This window comes from Eschrichtius robustus, chromosome 4, assembly GCF_028021215.1.
Source record: "Eschrichtius robustus isolate mEscRob2 chromosome 4, mEscRob2.pri, whole genome shotgun sequence".
NCBI lineage: Eukaryota > Metazoa > Chordata > Mammalia > Artiodactyla > Eschrichtiidae > Eschrichtius > Eschrichtius robustus.
Genome location: NC_090827.1, coordinates 149,528,598 through 149,553,650, shown reverse-complemented (window position 1 = coordinate 149,553,650; position 25,053 = coordinate 149,528,598). Strand labels below are relative to the sequence as shown.

Sequence of the window (25,053 nt, the reverse complement as noted above, 5' to 3'; positions counted from 1 at the left end):
GGAGCGGAACGGAGTGGGTTCCTTCTCATCACTCACGAATGAACGGAGAATCCCGCACGAGGAACACTCCACAAGGAAAAGGCCACCGGATACGTTCCACAGAAAATCAAGGGGCAGAACAATGTCACTGACACAGCTTTTGGTGTAAAACTATAAACGCAATTTTAAATAGAAACACATTGGGATTTGGGGATTTTTTTGTTTTCCCGGAATGAGAATTAACGGTACCTGTGGGGAGAAGATCTAGGGCAGGAGAAGGAGGCCAACCCCGGAGCGGCTAGTGGTTGGCGGGGCGGCCACCCTGCTACACACTGAGAAGGGCCAGTTCAAGCACTTCCTGCACCTCCTGAGCCACGAGACACCAGGAGACTGTCACCCTCTCTTCCTGATGTAAAGATGCTGACCACATTTAAAGCAAACCCAGCACTCGGATGGGGCGGGGGGAGGGGTGAGTGATTTTAGCTTCTGTGGGGCGTGATCAAGTCCCCTGTGAGAACCTGGAGGAAGGAGGAAGGAAAACGACCTTGAACGCCACCAGGTCAGAAGCGCAGCGCTCGGCGGAGCGGGGAGTCTCCCTCATGCTCGGCGTCCCTGCACCAGGCCTCCACGCAGGCGGAGCAGCTCACAGAGGCTGCTTTTTCTTCCTGGTGGTGGCCGGCCGCAGCTCCCCAGGCCCGTGGGCAAACGGGCAGCGGTCCGAAGGCAGAGCACAACCGTCAGGGTGATGAGTGAAAAACCAACAGATTCGGGTTTTGAAGGTTTCCGAGAACAGCCTCCGTTTTGTTTCTGGTTCCTTTTCCTTCCGAGGCCTCTCTTCCCGCCAGTCGCGGATGCGAACTCGCCCGTCCATAACTGGGGTGGGAACAAGGAGAAAAGACACAGCCGAGGCGTGAACCGCGAGCTGGGCAGGTCGCCGGGCTCTGTGGGGACAGCTGTCCAGGGCCGGGGTGCGGCCACGGGAGACGCAGCCCCCGGCAGGCTCGGCGGTGGGAGGGGGAGACGCGCTGGGATCCCGGGCGGTGGCCCCAGCCCCCCACCTGCCGGCGGACTGCAGTCCCCCCTACACACACGGGAGCACGAGGAGGGGCTGGGGGGAGCAAGTACAGGGTTGTGGCGCCTGGGAGCCGTCAGGAGCTGCCGCACACCAGGGGGAGGGCGAGGGGCCGGCGCCGGAGGTCCTGGTGGTGACAGGACCCGGGCGTGACCACTCGTGGGCACCGGCTCGTGGAACAAGGCTAACGACGACCCCGAGCGTGGTCCCGACGCGGGCAGGACGTCTGCGTGGCGGCACTGGCCCTCGAGGGCACACGTCCGCATCATGAGGAGGGAGCGGAGTGAGCGGCGGAGAGGCCCTGTCCGGGCAGGTGGAGACGAGGGGCAGGCTGTGGGGGCCACCAGGGTTACAGGCAGAGCCCCCAAACGTAAACGGGAAGTAGGGGGTAGGGGCACGGCAGCCCTGTCGGCAGGGGTAGGGCGGGAGGCCTTCACAGAGCAGCACGGGGCTGAGATGCGGCAGGGGGACCTGTGTGGGCAGGGTGACCGCAGAGCTGGGCCGCTGGAGGACCCCAGGGCGGTGCAGGGGGAGGGCCCGGGACTGCCCAAACGCCTCCTGAACCGGTCGCCCCAACTCGGCTGAAGCTGCGCTGGGAGCTTCCGCTGGGCCGTTTCCTCCCGAGAAGCCAACACCCCCACGTGTGACGGGGCCAGAGCAACCAAACCCGTCCTGCTTTTCCTGGAAGCCATACAGCCACCTGGAGACGGAAAGGCTCAGCAGAAATAAAGGAAGCTTAGTGGACAAATCTGGCTCTCCAACTTCTAAGGAAAACTTGAAAGTGTGCATTCAAGCTTGAATTTCGCTTTCAAATTGCCTCGTGTTGCAACAATAACCAGACTGTCTGTCTCTGCAGACTGATGTTTATCGAAAACTGTCCCCTGAAACCAGAGGAAGGAACTGCAGAGGTGCCTCTCCGCACGAGAGACACAAGGCAGGGATTCACCCTCGGGGGTGGCCGAGAAGCACCTCGGAAGGGCCAGGCCGGCCCTGCTTCCAACGCGGCAGACACACAGAGCTCGGCTGTCCTGGCCCGGCCGCTGGGCAGGCAGCCACGGCCTTCCACAGGCGCTCCCACAGCAGCCCCTCCCGGCACAGCCGGGAACAACACGCCCCAGCCGGGGCGGGGCGGCCGGAGCCCCCCGGCCGTGTGCAAGGAGCCTGGGAGGCGGGACTCCCCCGGACTCCTGCCGTGGGTGCCCCAGAAAGAGGAGGAGCCCCTGATGGCCTGGACGGGCTCAAGAGAAAGCCGGGCGAGAGGGCGAGGGGCTCGCTGGGACCAAAGCCGAGTGCAGACCCTCACCCTCCACAGAGGCTGGCCCTTCCTATCCCCTCAGGGCAGGCTGGCTCGCAGCGGGCCCTCCACCGGCCGTACCACGTTTCTAGAGCAATCCCTGCAGGGTCGGGGGAAGGGGACCCAGGCAGGATTTGTACGGCCTGTGGAGCAGGCGCTGATGACGAGGGGTGGCCCTGCAGGGGGCAGGGGCCGGCGAGTCCCGGGGGGCCAGGCTGGCTGACAGGCCCCCGCCCCCAAGCTGGGCAGGCCCCCCTCTGCTGAGCTGCGTCTGTGTCCTCAAGGCTGAACGCGGGCTCCAAGCCCGGCCCACGGAGGCGCCTGCCCTCTCGCGCCCACCCGGCGCATGCCCGGCCTACAAGGTGCTCACCCGAAACTGTTTTCACCTCCTCACTCGTGTAAAACTAATCATGCTAGTTTAAAAAAAAAATCTCCTACAGAGGTCAGACCCAGCTTTGGTGCTTACTTTTTGCACGACTGGGTGTAGAATATTCACTGGAGTTCAATCCCCAAGCCGCCTACGCAGAAGTGTTTCCAAAAATAAACGTGCTCCTCGATGCAAACCGCACAGAAGACCCATCACACACATGCATATTTATGGCGGGGGAGAAAAGAACACCGTTTCGTGAAACCAAACCGAAAAACATGCTGGGAACAGCAGAAAGCGGAGCAGCCCCCTGGGCACAGCGAGTTGTAGTCGCTAAAGCTCCATGCGGTGGAGCCCAGCTGGGTGGGGACTCCCAGCCGCAAGGCCCACCCTCCCCCTGCCTCTCCGCCCACCAGTGGGCTGCCCTCCACACCCCCCAACCCTGGACCCGCCAGCTCCACTGCGGGGCTCACTGCCACCGCAACAGCAGCATTTAGCCAACTGAGGTCAAGTGGAAATGAAAACCAACGTTAGCTCTAGAAGGACAAACAACCAGACCCCCCGAAGGTGGTGCGGGCGTGAACACACGAGCTCTCAGGGGCACACACACGGGGCGGGTGGTACAGGTGTGTATGCCTCGGGGTGGTGCACACACGGCGGTGCACACGGAGCTCTCAGGTGCACGCGTGGAGGCGGGACCACAAGGTGGCAGCGCTCACCTCCCGAGGAGGTCCACAGGCCGAGGAGTGGACAGATGTGCTTCCGCATCTCCGTGCGCAGCCCCTCCACCCACAGCCCCCGTCACGCGGCGACCACCCTGGCGGTAGGAGCACAAAGGTGCGGCGGGGGGATAGGTCCAGATCCCGGGGCTCGGGACAAGGCCTTCAGGCCCAGTGCTGGCCAGAGCCCTCGGGACAGACTTCTATTCCGTGCTGCCACAGTGGCCTCCCCGCCTCTGCAAAGGCCCCAGCCCAGCAGGGCCCGTCACCCCTCCCCACACAGACCCCCAAGGCACCTGTCCCAAGGGGCTGGACCCACTGCTCGGAGCGCCCACCCACCCGCCAGGTCCTGGGGATGAGTGGTGACAGGGAGGCCGTCATCTGGGCGTGCAGCCCCCAGCACGGACAGAGTGGGGTCAGGCAGGCATGTCCTCCTTGTCGGACACCCCACCCTTCATCCACGCAGGTGCTGAGCCTGACACACTGGTCTCCAGCCACCTCTCGGCCCCGCCTGCACGAGCCCATGGTCCGGTTGGGCCTGCCCCTCCCCACCATCACAGCGAGTCAGCATGACTCTGCCAGTCACAGAAGCCCAAATCCTCCGCACGGCCACAGGGGGCTGCAGCCTGCCAGCGCTACCTCCCCCTCCCCCTCGCTCATCAAGCCCCCACCCTGCCACTTCGCACACGCTGTTCCCTCTGCCTGAAGTGCTTTTCCTTGTTCACTTCGCCAAGTCCCAGCTCAGATGTCATTTCCTAAGCCAAGCCTTCCTGATGCCTGTCTGAGGTGAGGCCAGGCCTCCCTGGGCGAGAAGGTCACCTACGACATTAGGGTGATGCAAGAAGACGCCCACTATTCTTAAAGCCACGCACAGAAGTACTTAGGGGTGACTAGCACGTCAGCTGGGCTGTGCTTAAAATACTTCCACAAAGACAAAGGGGAAAAAGCTTTACGAAGCAAACACGACAACTGATGGACCCTCCGGCTGATGTGTACACAGAATCTCCTCTGTGTACGTTGGTGAAGTTTAACAGAACTTCTTGGAACCCCAGGTGCCCATGTAAACATCTGCGACGTTTCCCCTCCCCGTCAGGCTGCAAACTCCAGGAGGGCAGGAGTGGCAGCGCCCCGCTCTGCAGAGCTCTGCAGCCTGCGTGGAAGAGCACGCAGGCCCCGGGCCCTTCTCCCTCCACCCACCTGCATCCCAGGGCGCCTGTGTGTGTGTGTGGGAGGCGGGGGGTAGGGGTGGGTGCAGGCACATGGGCCGGGGTAGGGAGGCCTCCCTCCTCTAGGCCCAGGGACTGGATGGGAGCTCAGGATGCTTCCAGTTTGCAGGCAGCCAGAGGCCAAAGCAAAGCCAAGTACTGAAGCTCCACCCGAAAAAGCTCCCCAGCGACAGAAGGCCCTGCCAGCGACTCTTCCCTCCGTGGGAGGAGGGGGTGCGTCCTGGACGGGGCGGGGCTGGGCCCTGGGGTGCCGGGCAGAGGCTGGCAGCATCACAGAAGCAGAGGTGCGACCCACGTCCTGTCGGGACTTGAGATGCACATGAGGGGATCTATCCTCTAGCTCTGAAACTCCTCTCCAATAAGGTTCATTTCATTAAAAAACGGGGGGAAAGGAAGGAGAGGGTGGTGGTAGAATCTGCACGAGAGCCACCTCTCGCTGCCTCGGGAACCGTGGAGCCCGCCCTCAGGCGCCAAGAGCCGAGGGAGCCCCGGCCAGGCCCTCACCGTGGAACACCTGCGAGCTGTTCCTCAGCAGCGTCCGCAGGCCCCCGCGCTCCCGCCTCAGCCTCCGCAGCGTGTCTCTGTCCAGCTCCCCGGCCACTTCCGCCAAGGACAGGCTCCCTGTGGAAGACGGGGTTTCCCCCACACGAGAACTTTAGTTAAACTGAGTCCACAGCTGGCTGGAACGCCGCAGGCAGAGCCATCGCACCTGAGATGCCAGGCCGCGCGCTCGTGTCTGACCCCCGAGGACAACCGAGCCTCCCAGACACGGAAAGCCAGCCCTGCCGCGCGGCCCGGCCGCTGCTCGGGGGTGGGGACTGCAATTCCCCGCACCAAGCCCACCTCGCAGCCACCTCAAACCCCTTCCGAGAGGAGACGGGAAGTCTGAGGGGAAAATTAAACCCCCACCCCCTCCCCGCCCAGAACCCCATGACGTGGGCTCGCACGTGCAGCCCCGCACCGCCGCCTCTCACCCTTCCACGTGTGCGTGTCCCGACCCCGCCACCTCCCACCCTGCGTCCCCTCGGCCATGCCTGGCAGAGGGTAGACCCCAGCCTGGGATGAGTGAGGTCCTGGGGACAGACCCGCTCACTGACGTCGCGCAGGACTCAGACACACTGGGGGCCCCGAGCCTGACGCTGGGGCAGAGCTCACTAAGTCCAGCGACCAAGGGGGGAGCGTGCAGCTGCGAGGCTGGGATGGGAGGGGCGTGAGGATGAAGAAGGAGACTCAGCACAGCGCCATCCACGCTGCGGGGGGAGAAGGACCCACTGCTCACCCCTCCCTGGGCCGGCCCACCCACGGGGCCAGCGGGCAGCATCCCCGACAGGCTGAGGGTGGGGCCTCCATCTCCTCCAGTGACCCCAAAACTCAGAGGGCGAGCGCCTGGCTGCACAGGAAGCCCTACAGCCCCCTCGGGCGGCAGCCCACCAACAAGCTCCTTCCCTCAGCCCACCTGCACACTCCTAACGACTTGACAAAAATGACAAAGACTCCTCTTGACGTTTAATTAAAAATGACCACACAGGCACGTCCCTGGTGGTCCAGTGGTTAAGACTCCGCGCTCCCAGTGCAGGGGGCCCAGGTCTGATCCCTGGTCAGGGAACTAGATCCACACGCATGCCGCAACTAAGAGCCCACTTGCTGCAACTAAAAGATCCTGCACACCGCAAGGAAGATCCCGCAGGTGGGCAACTAAGATCCGGTGCGGCCAAATATTTAAAAAATAAAATAAATAAAAATAAAAATGACCACACAGTTTTAAGTTGGTTCTAAGAAGAGAAGAGAGTCACTGCCTGAAACCCAGCCAGTACCCAGGGTGGTCGTTACCTCCTCGATTCCAGGCCCTCGCACTCCTGCTCTGAGAACTTCTCATGTTTAACTGCTTTCCACCCAACAACAAATTCGCCACTTGCAAAACCACTCGGTCGATAAAATCTCGAGGGAGGGCGGCACAGTTCCTCACGCGCTTGACTTTTTCTCTGGGGTGAAATCCAGACAGCCAGAGCCCTTCAGCGGAGGACTCTGGTGTGTGCCCGGCCCCGGCGTCCAGGGCTCCACGCCCCTCGGGGCCATCGGCACCACCGGCGGCGGCCCCGGGTGGAGGAGGGGCAGGGACCTGGCCAGGTGGGCTCACAGGGCCGCCCGGCCTGCTGTTAATGTAGCGGGTTCTCCGCTCATCCACAGAATCTTCTCCAGCGGGCGGGTATGTTCTGGATTTCCCAATGAGACACACCTGCACGTGAAAAGAGCACAGCAAGTACTTTAGCAGGTTCCAATCGTATTTCAACGTTCTCCAGGGAACTCTCTTGTTCTGGAGAATAAATTCCACGAATGTCTTAGACACCCATCATGAAAGGAATCCTTATTTTAAAAACTCATACCAATCAATGACTTAATATACTATCAGCAAAAGCCCACAGGAAGCTTCACTCCTCAGACTTCCACAGAGCCTAACAGACACGACAGACCAAGGTCACCTCTACTGAGCCAACCAGCCGCACCCCACTGCACCCCTCTTCCGCCCCACACACAGACCCTGACGGTAACCCTCCAGAGCTCTCAAGGGGCAGCGCTGCCAGAGCGAGGAGAGCACGTGTGCACCTAGCAGAGCACTCGGCATGGCGGGGACGTCCAGTTCACGCCGTCCCCTTCCCCGTTCGCACGTCCAGACGAAGGCTGCCCTCAGGAGCCCCGGGGAGAGCCAGGCCCCGTCCGGCGACGCTGCAGTGGGTACAGCGTCTCTGGACGTCCTCTCCGGGCCCGAACCCGATGAAGGCGAATCTGGTTGCATCAGAGCCACCCCTCACTGCTCTCCAGCTGTGCCACCTGCTGAATGTGTGATCTTGGGCAGGTGACAACTTCTGTGTGCGTGGAATGAGAAGGCGGGGCACGTAATCAGTCCTCAATTAACAGCTGCTGTGTGTGGACACCCGCACTTGCATCTGACCCCCAGTTATATGAAAACTGAGGTTCGGAGAGATTAAGCAATGCTCCATGGTCTCCAGCAACCAGTAACGGAATAGCAAATGCAAACATCAAAACTGTAGGCTCTTCGTACCTACGTGACCCAGACTCCAGCAGAATTCCATTCCAACCTCAGAAGGCTGACTTGCCAGAAGAGAGGACATTTAATAGAATGACATGAAGGCTCTGAAGGTGAGCCCTAAAGGACGTTCCAAAACGACCTTGAGCAGCGACAGCAGTGACGTAACTGAAGCCGACAGAGGGCCCAGCGCAGGCAGGGGAGCCCGAGTGAGGGCCCAGCACCGGCCGGCGAGCTGCTCCCCCTCGTTGGCAGTGAGGACACGGGCAGGGAGTGTCTGTACTGTGCCCCCGAATGCACTGCTAGGAAGTGGCAGAGCCCAGAGTCAAGCTCAAACCTTCGATCCTTTTCACCACTGTCAAGCCATCAAGCTGAGATCGGATGACAGGTTTTTGTGTTTAGTTTTTCACAAAAAGCACTGACGGCCATAGAGTCTCATGAAAGAAAGTTACCAGAGATTAATAAAACCGATGTCAACGGTTCCCCTGACTCTCGCATAAGTTCAAGCCCCCTGCGTGGTGAGCAGGTCGGCCCCGACCACCTGGCAGGGTCACAGGCAGTGCAAGGGTCAATTTCTACCTGGAAAAATTCATTTCAAGTAAATCTGAATCAATGAGTCTTTTAATGAGGAAATGTGAAATCATTTTGAACTTCTGAAGCGATTTCAGCCAGTCATTTGGGACCCTAAGTCAGAAGCGTTAGAGCGTTCAGCCGCAGGCAGCACTACGGCCAGAAACCTCTAGAGAAGCCAAGCTGACACCCACTCTGGGAGGGTCCCCGAGGGGCAGTCACAGTTTCTGGAAAAGGGATGAAGACCCGCTGAGGGTTCCTGCAGAGCTGCCACAGGGCTGGAGAAGGAAGTGCCAGAACGCCTGCAAAGCAGGGGACTGCAGGCACAGAACAAGCCTCTGGACCCGCCAGTGACGGGGATGTTGGGATCAGCAAGGGCACCTCTGAGACAGTCACACCTGCTACCATCCCAGTGTCGTCTACGGTTCTGTGACAAGGACGGCCCCAAGCTTTCCATCTAAACACCACGTGTCGCCCGCCGAGGACAGCCCAGGTGACCAGGACGCACCCTCTTGGTGGAAGGAATCCTAAGACAATCCTCCTCCACGTGGAAGCCACAGGTCGACCCCACCTCGGTGATGAAATCCAGGTACCCTCGGTACTGGGTCTTCTTGCTCTGCCTCCGCTGGTATTTCCCAATGAAGTCAAAGAAGCAGCAGGGCACGACGAAGAAGCGGCAGTTGTAGGAAGACCTTCAAAGACAATCAGCGACACGGAAACCCAAAGTCTTAAACAGATTCAATAAAGAAAATTCCCCAGAAAGCCACACGGCAATAGTGTGTCAGGGCAAAATGCAAACGATGTGCTACTGGCTAATTTTGTTTTTTATATAAAAAGAAGCATTATAGCCTTCCCCAATTTAATTTCTAGAAACAATGTAGCATAGTATCTTTTCAATAAAATATGAATCTAATTACTTTTATTAAAAATATTTTTTTTCTATTGCAATTATGATCATCAACTGTAATCTAAAACTTTCTGAAGTACTTGGAGATTTCAGCTGTTGGATAGGAAATTTCAGAGGTAAGCACAAAAAAGATTATGATTTGCTCCTTGACCTATATTATTCTAAAAAAGTCCAAAAGAATGGCCCTGGAAGGTATTATGCTTAGTGAAACGAAGTCAGACAGAGAAAGACAAACACTGTGCATTATCACTTGTATGCTGAATCTAAAAAATATAACAAACGAATGAAAATAACCAAAAAAAAACAGACTCACAGATATAGAGAATGAATTAGTGGTCACCAGTGGGGAGAGGGAAGCGGGGAGGGGCGAGGCAGGGGTAGAGGATTAAGAGGTACAAACTACTATGTATAACATAAATAAGCTACAAGAATACGTTGTACAGCACAGGGAACACAGGAAATATTTTATGATAACTACAAATACAGTACGACCAAAAAAATTTTTAATCACTACGTTGTACGCCTGATACTACATAATATTGTAAATCAACTGTACCTAAAAGAAAAGGGGGGGGAGGGCATTAAAAAAATAAATAAATACAATAGCCCAAAAGAACCTTGGATAAAAGAGACTCGGCAATGAAATACGAAAGGGCAGCAAGGTAACGTGCATCTTAAAGAAGTCTGACTGAGGCAGAGAGCCCAAAATTGAAGAGACAAACATTTCAGCAGAGGGTCTTTACACTGAAAGACAAACCCTCCTGTTATTAGGAAAAACACATCTTTCAACACTGGATATAAACACTGTGGAAGTAATCACAACGAAAATATACTGTGGACGTGTGAACCACATACATAATTTTATATTTTCTAGTAGCCGTATCTTCAATAGCAAAATAAAACAGGTGGAATTTATTTTAAATTTAACCCAATATATCCAACAGATTATCGTCTCATCAATCCGGACCAGCCACGTTTCAAGTACGCCATAGCCACAAGCAGCCAGTGGCTACGGTTCTGGACAGCGAGGTTCAGGCAACAAAACATCCCCGGACACCACTGTGCTAACACCTCCACCTACTCACCTGGCCGCAATCACAGGTATCCACGGCGTCAGTTCATCAGAATGGTTTCCGATTAACCAATCGACGTCCGGGAAGAGGGTCTTATCATTTGGTGTGATTGCACTTTCCTGAAAGGAAGACACGGAACAAGACTAAACGTCTAGTAAATAAAATCAGAGCACAGAGGGCAACGACAAACGCAGCCACCCCTGCAGAACCGCAGCTGTTCCCGGCCCGGTCTCAGACCCTCTGGGCTGCAGGTCTTCGTCTGCAAAAGGCGGAAGCTGGGCCAGGAGTGAAGAAGCGTGTGCCCGGCCCGGCCTGCCCGAGGGCACCGGCTACCGACAACTTTTAGCATCACTGCTGCGCCGGAGGAGCCAACACTTCTGGGTGCTCATCTCCTTTTGATATTAAAAATAGCCTTTTCACATAAATACAAGCGCAGCTAAAGGAGACAGGGGACATGTGAACCGTTTTACTTTTGGCAGGAGGAGGAGCAAGAAACGGCCGGCAGAGGGGTGGGCGCAAAGCTGGGAGGTCTGAGGCTGACTTGACATAGAACCTGATGCACTTACACAACCCACGGAATGAGCGCATCTGTGAAAAGAGAAAATATAGGAAGAATTTACAGAAGTGTGCGCCAGCCTTTGCTATTACGCTATTATCTTTTGTGAACCCTCAGACAGCAGGCTTTTACCCACTGAACAGGCATGTTCACCACTGTGCTAGTTTCTGTAGTTAAGCTGGGAACAGCTTGCTTTGAGGATTTAAGAACTTTAAGTGAACACCTTATCCTTTCTGCTAATCAGCAGGCCGTCATTAATTATCAAAGTCAACAGTCTCAATGGTGAAGCTGTCAGTGAGAACCGGAGACTACAGCCGAAACTAACACAACACTGCAAATTCACTATACTTCAATGTAAAAAAAAAAGGTTAAAAAAAAAAACTGGAAAGAGAGACAAAAGAGGCTATATAACCACTCAAAATCCTCTAATTTTAGAATTGAAGAATGAACCCCCAAGGCAAGTAAGCAGACGTGTTAGTTCTCGGTCAGAACAAATGGGGAAGACGTGATGTTAACACTCACCTTTCAAGGTCACGGGAGTGTTCTGCAAAGCTGATGGATATAAAAATTGAATTTAAATTCATCTTTTTGGTTCTTGAATAAGCATATGTGCTATTTTCACATATGTTAAAATGCTGAAAACAGTATTTCAGTGAAATACTGAAAATGGTCTATACGTAATTCAAAAGTAGGCAAAACAAACTTTTGATACTATTTATTCTTTCTTCCCACCCAGTCTCCATTTAAATTTGCCTGCCTCTTTAAATGGTCTATATTTACAAAAACAAATTACGCTTAGTAATTATCATAATCACATTTACAGTTTTCTTTCCAACAACATGCTAGACAACAAAGCTCTACCTGTCTTAGAAAAAGTTTTGGGATTTTGAATAGGGCAAATTGCAATATTCCTATTTCCTACAGAGCTTCACAAACAAAATTAGGACACTTTGTGCTCATCACAATGCTGTTATCAAACGCATGTGTTTTTCTTAACTGTCTCTTGCTTACAATCAAATGAGGTTTTTGAAATAAAGGAAAGTTGTACCCCATGCTTGGCCTTCGAATGCCCAGACTGTGCCTATTCGTGGAAATCAGCCATTTACTAGGAAACACACAGCCCCAAGCCCTTGCCAACAAAGGCAGGCTCGCTCCTGGCCACGTTCTTCTAGAGCAGAGGTGTCCTCGAAGCGTGGCCAGCCTCCACCCTCACATTTAACACCGGAACACGCGGGACTCTTCCAGCTCCGCGACCAGAGGTCCAGGTGTAACGAGAAAAAAATCCACAAGAGGTGAGACACAGCACTCCTACTAGCAGGCCTTGACTGAGTGATGGGGTGGGGTTTCCCCCACTCCACAGGGAACCTCAAATAAAGAACTAGAATCTTCCACCTGTTCTCCAAGGGGCACATTGTGCCAGCCAGCTCTTCCTTGGGGTCATGATTTAAACAGAGCCTATTCAACTGCTGTGTGAACTTTTTACCCAAAGAAATTATTTTGCTTTTTCACCTGGGACACAGGGGATTTTGGAATCAACCACGTTATTCCCTTAGCTTTGATCATCAGCCTCATCGAAATTCAGAGCCCCATTTTATTACCTGCGTAAGGACACGTGGTCTGTACATGTAGCTGCAGAGCCTCCCCTAGTCCTTCATCTGGTTTACCACCATTCCTCAAACCTGAGATTTTTTTTTAAATGTTCTAATTTATTGTAATGTATGAACATACAAGCAAATGTAAACCCTTGTGGCATAAAGCAAAGTATAAAAATATGAGAAGCTGAGCAAATAAAAAGCTGTCGGGCAGCTGCAACAAACCTCCCTTCCTCCAAACTTTTTATATTTTGCAATAATATTCCCGACTTTAATAGAAAGGCAAAGAGAAAATATCCAAGTAAGTCTTGAAACTTTCGTTTTCTTTTCATAGATGAAATGATATACCCGAGATCTGCTTCGAAACCACGGCTGGGCGGATGCTGTGGTTGGGGACAGGGAGGAATGAGACAAAAGAATCGCTGAGGCGGGCCGATGAGTTTCTGGGGTTTGGCACGCGCTTCTCTCCACTTTGGTATATTCCTGACATTTCCCACAATGAAGAGCAAATGCCCTTTTCATTTCTCCGGCCAGCATCCTGCCCTCGGGCGGATGAGACGCGGCGTCCCAGTCACCCCCGCGCGTCGTCGCGCGGGGACGGGGTCTACAGGCGATGCGGGCAGCTGGACAGCAGAGGCCCCACGGCGCCCCGGAGCCAAGGGTGCAGCCCCACCGCCGCGCTCCCCTGCCGGCTTGGAGGCCTGGGCTCTTAGAGACCAACGCCGGGAAACGCCAGAGCCCAGACCTGCCGTGGTGTGCTGCGGAGGAGACCCCGCTCTCTGATGGCTCGGAGCTGCCCTGGACCACGGCGGGGCGGATGGGGCTCCCTGTAGCCCCACGGTCACGACTGAGGCCAGGCGTGCTGTCCGTCTCCACTGGACGGCTGCACGTGTGCGGCCCGGTCCGGCCCCTCCACTGCGCTCCCCTCCCCCGACTCCTCACCAGCTCGCCGTCTTGCTGGAGGCCACTCTTGGCCACGCTGCTCACACAGCAGGACCGCCCATGGTGCCCGCCCCGGCCCGGTCCTGGCAGGGTGGGCACCCACTGCCTAGTGGAGGTCTGAACGTGCGGCCTGTCCCAGGCACCAGAGGAGATGCAGAGGAGGGGTCGTCCTCCGCCCCTGCCCCCAAGGCGGCCAAGAGCCCCCTCGGGCACCCACAGGAGATGCAAAGGGCCTGCGGCAGACCTGGGGAAGGAGACACGCCTCCGGCTCCGGCATCCCTCCTTCGGTTTAACCGGAAGGCTGTGGAGGTCTAAAGCTTCATCCGCTTTTACAGTCTCAGAGCGCTGAGACGAATGTGGACTGCTGTGGTTATGAGCATCTCTGACTGGCCCGTACACAGAGACACCCCTTAAAACAACCGCGCTGAGGTCAAGGGAAGGGACAGAGCCAGTACCTCTAAGTGCGTCTCTGGTCCGTACATGTCCCAAACTTTTCGTCTTCGGACATCAATCCCTCTGCCTGGATGCTGAAACGAGGAATTTCAGGAGTCAAAGGTTAAGGTCAGTACACCATAATAAATTAGCAAGAACAAATCAAACTCTGCAGGTATCACCCACTGCGTGAAGTGCAGGAGACCCTCAGCTCCTCGGCTGCTGAGAACAGACACTCGCGTCCCGCGGGGCACAGACGGAACCTGTGCTGCCGAGGCTTCGAGAAGGGGGAACAGAGCCAAGGCGTGGGAACACCTCCACGGCCATACGCAGCCCCGGGAAATATGCCTGCCCGGAAAGGGCGCCGGCTCCTCTGAGCTGGTCAAGTTCAGCTCTCGGGCTCACCTTCTCTTCCAGCCCCCAGACGAGCCTCGTCCTCAGGGTCATTCTCACCCAGCGCACCCTGACCACACACCGCTCTCCCGGGGCCCCACCCCCATGTCTCCACCCACTGGCTCCTAGTCACCACCAGGTGCGCTAACACCCCACAGACAACCTGTTCACAGGGGCACAACTACAGCCTCACTCCTTTACAAAGCACCTCAGAAAGCCCCGTCTAACAGCCCCACTCCAAAGTCCCACAGGTGAGGACAAATGTGTCTGTCCATAAGGCAGGACGCTATGGTCACAAGAAACCAGCCTTTGGGTCACCACCATTGGGCTTCAATCCCCACTGTCACTCTCGAGCACGAAGCTCACTGGGCCAGGTGACGGCGCTGCTGTACCCAGGTCACTGGTCTCGCCGGACGCTGCGAGACGCCGGGGAAAAGCTGACGCTTGCGAGTCCTGAACTGCTCCCAGGGCCGGGGCTGTTCTCAGCTCTCAATGCCTCTGCTTCACAATCCAGAAAATGGGTGCAAGACTGACTATCACAGTTTTACTTATGTAGGTGTATCAATACAATATACGGGTGCCTGACTGTCCTCTGAGCTAGAATCTAAACTTCTCTAGGGCAGAACCCACCTTATCCTTTATATTCCCCTCCCTGTGCCTTGAAATGGTGGGTTTTCCCAAGAAAATACTGACAACAAAAACATCAGAGCTGTTGAAAGCGTGTGGCTCCACAGGCCGAGTGTCTGAGAGCCCTCTTCCAGTCTAACGAGACCACTGTCTCTGGTCCTGTTTACAAGCTGCCTGCTCCACAGTTCACAACCGGCCACTACGCCGACAGCCAGGCCGCCTCTGGTCCTGTTTACAAGCTGCCTGCTCCACAGTTCACAACCGGCCACTACGCCGACAGCCAGGCCGCCTCTGAGTCCAGACCGGACCAGCAGAGAAAGACCTCGCGCTGGGCTTGAAGACGCTCTAGCAAAGGTACGAGAAACGGCCCCGAGCATGCTTTACCCCCTCGCTGCTCAGGATGTGGACCAGGAGGCCGTTCCCACAGCCGAGGTCGACAAAGGACTGCCTGGCTGGCTCTCCCCGCTCAGCTCTCTCTTCTTCCCATAGAATCTAAGTAAACAGAAAAAAAAAACCCAAAGTCAGTTTGTGATTCACTCTACGCCAGAGTAATTCAGACACAACCCCACGTGGAACGACAGATCGTCTCGCACACAGGAGGAGCGGCCTCCTCCGAGGCCCTGGGCCTCCACGCAGGTGATGCCCGGGTGAGCAGAGGGAGGCGGGATTCGCCCACGGCCCCGGCCGGACGCCGCGCGGGCATCGAAGCCGTCTTCTTCCACCCAGAGTCCACGTTCACGTGGTCGTCTCTGGGCAAGGGCTGTACAGATTACTGTTAGCTCCTTCAGGCGTTCTCTCAACTCTTCAAGCTTTTGTGTGCTTTGAGAAGCAACGTTATTTCGAAGACTAAGAGAATTACGGGTGAAAGGAAATTGGAAGGTATCTCCTCTGAACATCTCATAGATGAGAAAATCAAGACTATGAAGTTAAAGGCTTGCCCAGATCCAGGCGGTCAGCAAGGCAGCCAAGAAGGTCTAGAACTAGAAACACCGCACGCGAGGACGGGTAGGCAGGTGCTTCTCAGACGGGCCCCAACGGCAGCCCCCACACGCAGCCAGCATCTCCGTGTTCCACGCTGACTACTAATTAGGAAAGCACTGCTTCAGTTCAGTTCCTGAGGTTACATTTCGCAATTCATACTTGTTCTACATTCATGCAAAAGCACCATGCAAAGTTAAAAAAAAAAAAATCACTTGTGTAACCAACCTTGGCAAACAGAACTATAAAAGCCCTGAGCTACCCGTAGCAACCTCCCGCCCTTCCACCTGAACTCAGCTCACAAACAGTCTTACCAGCAGGTAGGCAGCAAGGGCCACGTCTTCATACACGAACTTCTCAGGGTCAGTTACTTCAGGCCACACCTACAACATTTTCAAGGGCATATGTAAATTTTCACCGCATCTGTGTGTAACAGGACACACTGAGACCAAGGGAGTCTGAAGCAAGACTGTGGAATAAAGACATTGTCTGTAAGACATTTAGGTGGGGCCACTGGGCATCAGAGGGAAACGCTGAGCTATACTACCCTCATCACTTCTCTAGACAAGTATGACAAACAAGGAAATGAGGGGCGGGGCGGGGGGGTCGAGGACGCAAAGGCGCAGGGGTCAGGAGGTCAGTGCTCCACCCTCTGGTCTGTCAGTGAGTTGCTGTCACTTGTCAGGAGTGTCACTCAGCTGTTTTGTCCCCGTCTCCCTATCTGTAAAGCAGGGATAAAGACTTTGACTTAATTACCATGCAGGATGACCATCAGGTACTATGAAACTAGAAAACACTGGCTGTGCAAGCGTGAGGCCTCGTTATTAAAATCAGTAACGTGCAGAACGGGAGTTTGGGAGATGAGAAAAAAACCAATGGCCAATGTTAAACGTTCAGATTTCTGTTTCCAGTCTAGTGGATTAGACAGTTTGGACGAACCATCTCACCAAGGACAATTTTAAAAGCTGGAAGAATAAAGAAGTCCCTTCTTAAAGGTACTCAACAGTACGATAATGAAGGACCACTAGGCCAGGACCTGGGAGAGAAGGGGAACCCAGCCGAGGTCAGCCAGCTCCAGCAGGAACGGGTGGTTACTGTTTCACGCCTGAGACTCTGGGGGATGCTTTGTTACACAGCGGGAGGGGACTGATACAAAAACACAGGGCAACGATGAACTGCGGTTACTTCTAGGAGAAGGGAGGGAGATACGAACAGGAAGAGGACAAAGCAAGTTCAACTCTGTTAGCACAGGCGCCTCGGAGATACTGCCGAGTTCAGTTCCAGACACCCCAACAAAGTAAACATTGCAGTAAGGCGAGTCACACAGATTTTTTGGCTTTCCAGTGCATATAAAAGTTCCATTTACACTATAGAGTAGTCCATTAAGTGTGCAATAGCACTGCGTCTAAAAAAACAACGGACGTACTTTAATTAAAAAATACTTTATTGCTGGGAATTCCCTGGCAGTCCAGTGGTTAAGACTCAGCACTTTCACAGCAGAGAGCGTGGGTTTAACCCCTGGCTGGGGACTTAAGATCCCGTAAGCCGCCTAGCGCAGCCAAAAAATAAAATACTCGATTGCTATAAAATGCCAACCATCATCTGAGTCTTCAGTGAGTTACAGTAGTAACATCAAAGGTCACTGATCACAGGTCACCATGACAAATATAATAATAATGAAAAAGTTTGAAATATTGTGCAAATTACCAAAATGTGACACAGATATACGAAGTGAGCAAACGCTGTTGGAAAATGGTGCCAACAGACCTATTCCGTGCAGGGCCGTTACAAACCTTCAATTCGTAAAAAATACAATATTTGCAAAGCACAATAAATGGAGGTATGCTTGTGATACTTTATTTCTTAAGCTGGGTGTGAATACACAGATGTTTGTTGTTACCTTCTTTTTACATCTTAAGGACATTTTACAAGATTTGTCTCCTTTTTGGAAGTATATGCTTTTGTACTTTAATTTTTCATGTATTTTCTTCAAATACCTTTATGTTTGTACTAAAGAATTATGGTAATTTAGTATTTAAATATTCAATTATTTTAAATTAAATTATTTTCCTTTTGTTCTCTTGAAAAAAAATAGTAACGTGCCAAAACAGAACAAAACAAAAAAAACCAAATCCTTTTCCACAGCGTAACTGCCAATGTTTTTATGGTCTGCATCCCTAACTATGTCAAAGTACAGGCTGCAATGTGGGACTTCAGGTGGGTATGTTTTGACTTAACGTCTGCATCTGTAGCACACAGGCGAAACAACGTTACCTGCAGTAGCTTGGTATATCACCTCGTTTAAATGGGGGTGGGGGAGGTCACAGACGTCTTTCCCCAGAATTACCTTGACCATGTCTTTATACTTCTCTTTAAGCGCCTGGTAAGCCTTGCTGTACTTCATGATGGAAATGAGGGACAGGGTGCTTTTGAACCCACTCTGCCTGCTCCCCACACACCACCTGGCCAGTTTGGCCAGCAACTCTTCTCCAAGCCAGGTGGGTTTGGGATACACAATGCCATCTGAATGCCATCTTTCTGGACAGAAAATTAAAACAGATATGAACCTTTGAAAATAAGAGAAATATGAATAAGCAGAGCTGGTTTCAATTCTTATTTTTAAACTACACATTTCCTTGCCAAAAGAACAGAGAAATTAAGACAGCTACGATGACAAAATATTGTACCCCAAACACAAGACAATCTGGAACTAGTTACAGAATTTTCATCCTACAGAGAAAACACATTTAAAAAGCAGCAAGAATTCCTCCTCTCTTGCAAACGTTGTTAAAATGCATTTACACAACTTACGAAGCCCATCAGAAGGATGGCAAACGACGAAGTTCCTCTCACCTCCCGCTTCATGCACTGATTAGCTAGATTCTAAAACATCTATGGATTTCTTTAACTTCTCTAGGTTTTATACGTTTCACATGTGCTACCCAGATGTAGAACGCTGGTCCACTGAGTATCTCCCATCCAGAAAGCTGAGTGCTCGGTCACCAAGCTGAGGACACATACACAGTCCCTGTGGCTCACAGGCCTTCTAGGTCACCGTGTGTCCTCTGCCACCAGAGCGCAGAGGCCGCGGCCCTGTCTGTTCTGTTCGCTGCTCGACCCGGGCCCCAGCAGTGCCTGATCACAGCGGGCGCTCGCTGTCTGGGCGCTGAGTAAACGCGCAACCCGCGGGCCCAGGTCACGACAACACATCCACCGAGGCTGCGACCCAGGCAGTGCGATGAAGGGGAGAAGCATCAAGTTCGCTGGCGCACAGAGAAGGAGGTGGCGCTCAATGGGGGCCCCTAAGAAGGAGCAGAAGCACAAGCGGCTGGGTGAGGGGGCGGGGCTGGGGGCGGGGCTGGGGGCAGGCGTGGGGCAGGGGCAGGGGCAAGGGGTGGCCCGTCTGCTGAGAGTTAGGACTGTCAGGCTTTTGCCACCAGGCACATCAAAGGGACACAGCTCACTCCCGTAAGTAACAGGTGCCGAGTGTCCACTGAGAGACACGCCCCAAGATGCTCACCTTTCCCGTCCCTTCCCCTCGGAAGCTATCCTGCTGGGGCTGATGGCCTCGGGCCTTTCCTCTGCTCTTCCTGGGCCCCACGCTCTTTCCCAGGTGTCCCCGGGGACAGGAGATGTCAGCCGGGAAAGGTGGGGAGTAGCCACCCGGGCACTCAGAAGCTCATGGAGAACAGGGGCTGGGATTCCACCGCATCAGCCACACTGAGCGCCTGCCGCGGCCGGACTCGGGCCGGGCTTCCCCAACCAGGCGAGGGGACAGCAGCCTCCAGCGCGCACCCCGCAGCTCCGGCATCGGCGCCCCCTGGGCGACCCACATGGGCACACCAGCTTTCCCACAGGGTCTGCCCTCACTCTCCAGGGGAGAGGAAAGGGCATCGGGGCAAGGCCCCTCGGGGAGCATTTAACAACTGGCAAGAGGCTTCGCCCCAGCAGACCCTGAGTATTCCACCCAGCGTGTAAGCCTGCAACAGGTCCCTGGTAAGCCCAGCCCAGCCCCCTCCTGGGGGGCTCAAAAATGATTAAACCCGTTTCAGAGGTGAGAAGACTGAGGGCCACAGAGGCAACGTACCCAAGCTCAATGCTGGTGGGGAAACCCAGGTCTACGTGACTCCAAAACCAAGCTCTTCCCAATGTACCCCTCAGCTCTCTATGAAACCATATGCAAAGCTCATCCCCAAGGTTGTCTTGAAAGAATAGACCCATGTGGCTCTCAGGAAAACATCAGCAGAAGAATAGCGAGTGATTTAACCTTCCTCTGACTTTTTCATTTAAAAAATACCAAATGGAAGTAAATCAAATTTCACACTTTCCAGACAGGCCCAAACACCACATGGAATTAAGGGAACGGATGAAACTGCTGCTTTTATAATAAACATCACAGAATACCCACTACGTCTAAGACCACGTGAGCCTCAGTGGACAATAAAAAAGAAGGTTCCACTTACCACCCATTACCAAGGTGTAAGAAATAACAAAATAACGAAAGGACTGTGTTTATTTGAATTCGGTGCTAGAACCAGGTGCTACTAACCATCAAGGCTACACGGAATGTACGGGCCCTCCAGCCAGGCTATGACCACCCAGGTGCCAACAGGGACAAGGACGCATCAGGGAAACGCCAACTAGAAAACACATTCCCACAAACCTGAACCGCCTGAGAGAGAGTCCCTGCTGCTCCCTGGTGACCGGAATCTTACAGTCGCCTAAGGAAATGCCTGACCGGGGCTTCCCTGGTGGCGCAGTGGTTAAGAATCCGCCTGCCAATGCAGGGGACACGGGTTCGAGCCTTGGTCCAGAAGATCCCACGTGCCGTAGAGCCACAACTAGTGAGCCTGTGCTCTAGAGCCCGTGTGCCACAACTACTGAAGCCCGTGCTCCTAGAGCCTGTGCTCCGCAACAAGAGAAGCCACCGCAATGAGAAGCCCGTGCACCGCAACAAAGAGTAGCCCGCGCTCACTGCAACTAGAGAAAGCCCGCGCACAGCAACCAAGACCCGATGCAGCCCCCCAAAATTAATTAATTAATTAATTTTAAAAAATCATTGATTTAAAGCATCAATCATTGAGAGAAAGGAATAAGTTTTCCCGTCCTTACCATTCTCCTTCGCTATGACTGAGCTGAATTTGATACACGTTGCTCGTCTTGACCTTTAAATTCCCTTCATTGTCTTCTTCCAAAGGTAAAAAAATTACAGTTCCATTGAGGACATCTGGGGAAAAAAAGATAGGGATGATCAATTAAAACTGCTTAGTTCAGAGTCTCATCAAAAGTGGTCTCAAAAAAATAGTACTGAATCCACCGTGCCTTCAACCCCCAGGGCTTTTCCCCACTCGATTTACATCAGCGAATGTCCTGGCCACGGCCGCATCCCCGAGCCTGCACCGCGCCACACGGAGCAGCCGTGTTCAAAGAGCTGAGCGTAGTCCTGAAAGGGCGCCCCCTGTGGAGGAGCGATGCTCACCAAGAGGAAGAGGGGCTCTTCCGTGAAGCCCACGTGAGAACGCAGACATCCACGTCTGAAGGCCTCGTGGGCAGATGCGCTCATCCCCTCAGGCCGGGAGAGGTGAAGTGTAAAAGGTGATCAAAGCTGGAAGGGCTCCTAAACTAGTCTGGGCAGCAGGGTCAGAGAGCGCCTCCTGGAGGAGGGGACACCTGCGAAGAGTCTTACAGGGGCACAGAGGCCCACAGCACTGGGGGGCGGGGAGGGGGTACGCACCCACCAGTAATTCAGCATCGCTGCTTGTGGTGGAGAGAACAACCTCCAGAGACACCCGCACCCTGACACCCAGAACCTGTGACCACACGGAGTTGTTTCATGGCAAAAAGGGACTCTACAGATGTGACGAGGGTTACGGACCTTGGAAGAGAGAGAGGGTATCCTGGATTACGCAGGTGGGCTCAACCTAGCCACGTAAGCCCTGAACAGCTGAGAGCCGTCTCCAGCTAGAGGCAGAAAAGATGCAGCAGCAGGGGAAGCCAACGAGGCCCTGAGCATGAGACAAATTCGGCACGGGTGCGGCTCTGAGATGGAGGGAGGCCTCTACAAGCTGCCCCAGGAGCTGGCCTTTTCCCTTATCCCTTTACCTAGTAAATTCCTCTTTACCACTCATAGTCCAGCGCTCCTTCACCGTCTTCCCCAAGCCTTCCAGACACCACCCCAATCCACAACCCCACCCTCTGTACTAAGGATTCACATTTCTACGTGCCCCCTCCAAAAACAATGAAAAATCTACAACCTCCCTAGGACATGGCAAGGAAACTGGCAGACTAGGTGCCTTTAGTGCCTTTTCACTTACTGGCTGGTTTTTAATCTAACTGCATCCTCTGCGAAAGATTCTCCTCGGGACCAAACTCTAGGCAGGCTCCTCTGAGGCCTGTGTCAACTAGGGTTCAACCTTGGCCTATGAAGACCTGAACAAACACTGTCACAGTTCCCAACAGCTCAAGGCCACATCCCTAGCATGACCCTAGGCCCCCTTAAAGTGCCCACCTGAAAAAACTCAAGGGTGAGAGAAGAACAGACTGTTCCAGCCCACACCTGAACAAGAGCCCCTGTGACCACCTCTGTGGGAGGGGAGGACCTAACATCCACAGGCACCAGTTAGCAAACCCAGATGGGTGTCACATGGACTGATCCCCCACCTTTCCTGCTTCTGGTTAGTTTTTCACCTCCCTGACTCTACCGCCCCATCCTCTTCCTTCATTCTCCCTGTAGAAAGCCCAGTCACCTCTGCACAAATCGCAGTGGAGTTCAGTTCACGCTGGACTCTTCTCCCTACTGTGATAGTGCGCATTACCAATTAAAACCTATCCTTGCCACTTTCACTAGTGTCCGGCTCTATGTATCTTTGGCACCTGCCACTATCAGAAACACTCTTACCCTGCACGACAATTTCTCTCCTCGGAGCACTGAGCGGGCAACGTGTGTTCGTTTTCGGGATGACGGTTCTGAGAATCACGTCGAGCTCGTGCTGAGCCTCTAGCTGCGATTCCGCCCAGGAGCGGGTGAAGAAGGCTAGCATCTCTCGATTGCCGCTGGCGAGGCTTCGGGAGAAATCGTCCCAGAGAGAATCCAGGTCCGAGGCGGGGAAGTCGCCCTCCCCGGCTCCAGCCTTGTCGGGCTGCCCAGGGGCCCCAGAGAGCAGAGGCGCTTTGGCTGCTTCCCGCTGGTCCTCCCCTTGCTGGCGCCGGCCCTGGGACTCCTGGGGGCCTTGCTCGGGGCCTGCGCTCGGCCGAGGGCCGGGCCCCCCCTCGGCGAAACGCTGGCCGTGTCCCGGCCCCTCCTTGGGCCCGCATTCCGCCGGGGCCTGCTCCTCCCGCTCGGGGCCTGAGCTCGGCCGGGGGCCGCCACGCTCGGCCCGGGGCAAGGAGACGCTCCGCCGGGCCTCTAGGCGAGCGCCACACAGCCGCTTGTTGGCCACCTGCGGCCTCTCCACCCACACGGCCACCGCCGCCCAGAAGCCCCCAGGGAGCAGCGAATCCGGGTCGCGCACAGCAACCCTTCCCAGCTCCGCCATGTTCTGTCTCTGCCGAGAACCTCGGCGGCGCGCCGGGATGACGCACGTTACGGCGCGGCGTGTTTGCGTCATGGGGGCGGGACGCTGGGGCCGGAAGTGAAAGAGAAGAAAACGGACTCACTGCCTTTCCTGCTTTGGATTCATTGGCATCATTCGACTGGGGGGTTCAGGGCTGAGGAATTTTTTTTTTTTTTTAATTTTATTTTTTTCTATACAGCAGGTTGTTATTAGTTATCCATTTTATACATATTAGTGTATACATGTCAATCCCAGTCTCCCAATTCATCACACCACCAGCCCCACGCCCTGCCGCTTTACCGCCTTGGTGTCCATACCTTTGTTCTCTACATGTGTCTCAATTTCTGCCCTGCAAACCGGTTCATCTGTACCATTTTTCTAGGTTCCACATATATGCGTTAATATACGATATTTGTTTTTCTCTTTCTGACTTACTTCACTCTGGGGGCTGAGGAATTTAACCTTTGCTTTATTCTCTGGGGAAACATCCAAGGGTGTCGGTGCCGGATAGTAACATGACCAGAGCTGAGTTTTGGAGAATTCTGGAGATGGTGTATTTATGGAATCATAAAGGTCAATCCTGCATCTGACATCTGATTGTCTCCGTATTGTTACCGATCAAAGTCATGGAGCCTACGTTTGTGAATGTTCAGGGTTGTGCTCTTATGAAAGCTCGCGCGTCTCCATGTTTACTCTGGCGTGCTTTCTCGTGTGGGAGAGTTGCAGCTGGTGCGTTCCTGCGTCTGACCACTGCCCTGGGGTGTTTATTAGGACAGGTGAACGTCAGCTGTCACCTGCGTGTTCCCAGGAGGAGCAGAGAAGGGCGGGTACCGTGGGTTTAGGCCAACATCACCTGCACAGTCTGCAGAATCTAGTGATATCCCGAAAACCTCAAAGATTCTTCATTCTTTTTGTACATTATAGTCCCTCAGTTGGGATTTTCCCTAAAGGGTCTCTGTCAGAATCAAGGAGTGAAAACTAACTCAGATCATGTGATTTATCAGAGAGAAGAGCAAAAACCAAATGTCTGTTGAATTACGTAAAAGATAAATGAATACTAAACCTCATAGTCTTTGACCACGGAGTTGATTTTCATGCCGTCTGTATTGCTTTCCCAGGGCTGCCATAAAAAATTACCACAAACTGGGTGGTTTAAAACAATGGAAATTTATTCTCTCACAGATCTGAAAGCTTGGAGGGGGAATCTATTTCTTGCCTCTCAACTTCTGGTGGTCGCCAGCAATTGTAAGTGTTCCTGGTCTTGTGGCCACATAACTCTAATCACTGCCTCTATGATCATGTGGCCTTCTTGTGTTTCTCTGTGTCTCTTCTCCTGCAAAGACCCTTTTTCCAAATATGGTCACAGGTATGGTGGGTTAGGACTTTGGCATGTCTTTGGGGGAGACATAATTCAACCTCCGCCACTATCCAAAGATGTTTAGCCAGGTGGGGCAGCCAAAAGATTAATAATTACAAACTTTATTAGTTGCTAACATGTGGAGGGACCTGGGCTAAGTATTGAGGATGCAGGGTGAAGTAAGATCCTGCCCTTGAGGAACCTTCAGGCCGACAGAGGAGGCAGACAGGTAAGACAATGATCAAGGAATATGAAAAGTGCAACAGTCAAGATATACGGGGTGCAGAGGCTGCAGAAGGAGGGGAAGATTTTTTACACTATAAGGCTCCTCTGGGACTTTCCTGGTGGCGCAGGAAATCCGCCTGCCAAT

General features: G+C 53.9%; 1 protein-coding gene across 2 annotated transcripts; it reads right to left on the bottom strand.

Moving 5' to 3' along the window:
* Positions 1–137: 137 nt before the first annotated feature.
* Positions 138–23,328, bottom strand: TRMT44 (tRNA methyltransferase 44 homolog). Of its 2 annotated transcripts, XM_068543499.1 has the most exons (11): positions 22,672–23,328; positions 20,886–21,000; positions 18,121–18,340; positions 16,088–16,156; positions 15,180–15,287; positions 13,799–13,870; positions 10,266–10,372; positions 8,782–8,965; positions 6,488–6,893; positions 5,162–5,278; positions 138–852 (listed from the first exon to the last, which is right to left on the bottom strand). In XM_068543499.1, the coding sequence occupies exons 1-11, from the start codon at positions 23,306–23,308 to the stop codon at positions 623–625; spliced, it is 2,265 nt and encodes a 754-aa protein (XP_068399600.1). In that variant the 5' UTR covers positions 23,309–23,328; the 3' UTR covers positions 138–622. The 2 variants fall into 2 exon arrangements, with proteins under 2 accessions (XP_068399600.1, XP_068399601.1); XM_068543500.1 differs by lacking the exon at positions 22,672–23,328 and having other exon boundaries at positions 18,121–18,311; positions 20,886–20,968.
* Positions 23,329–25,053: the final 1,725 nt, after the last annotated feature.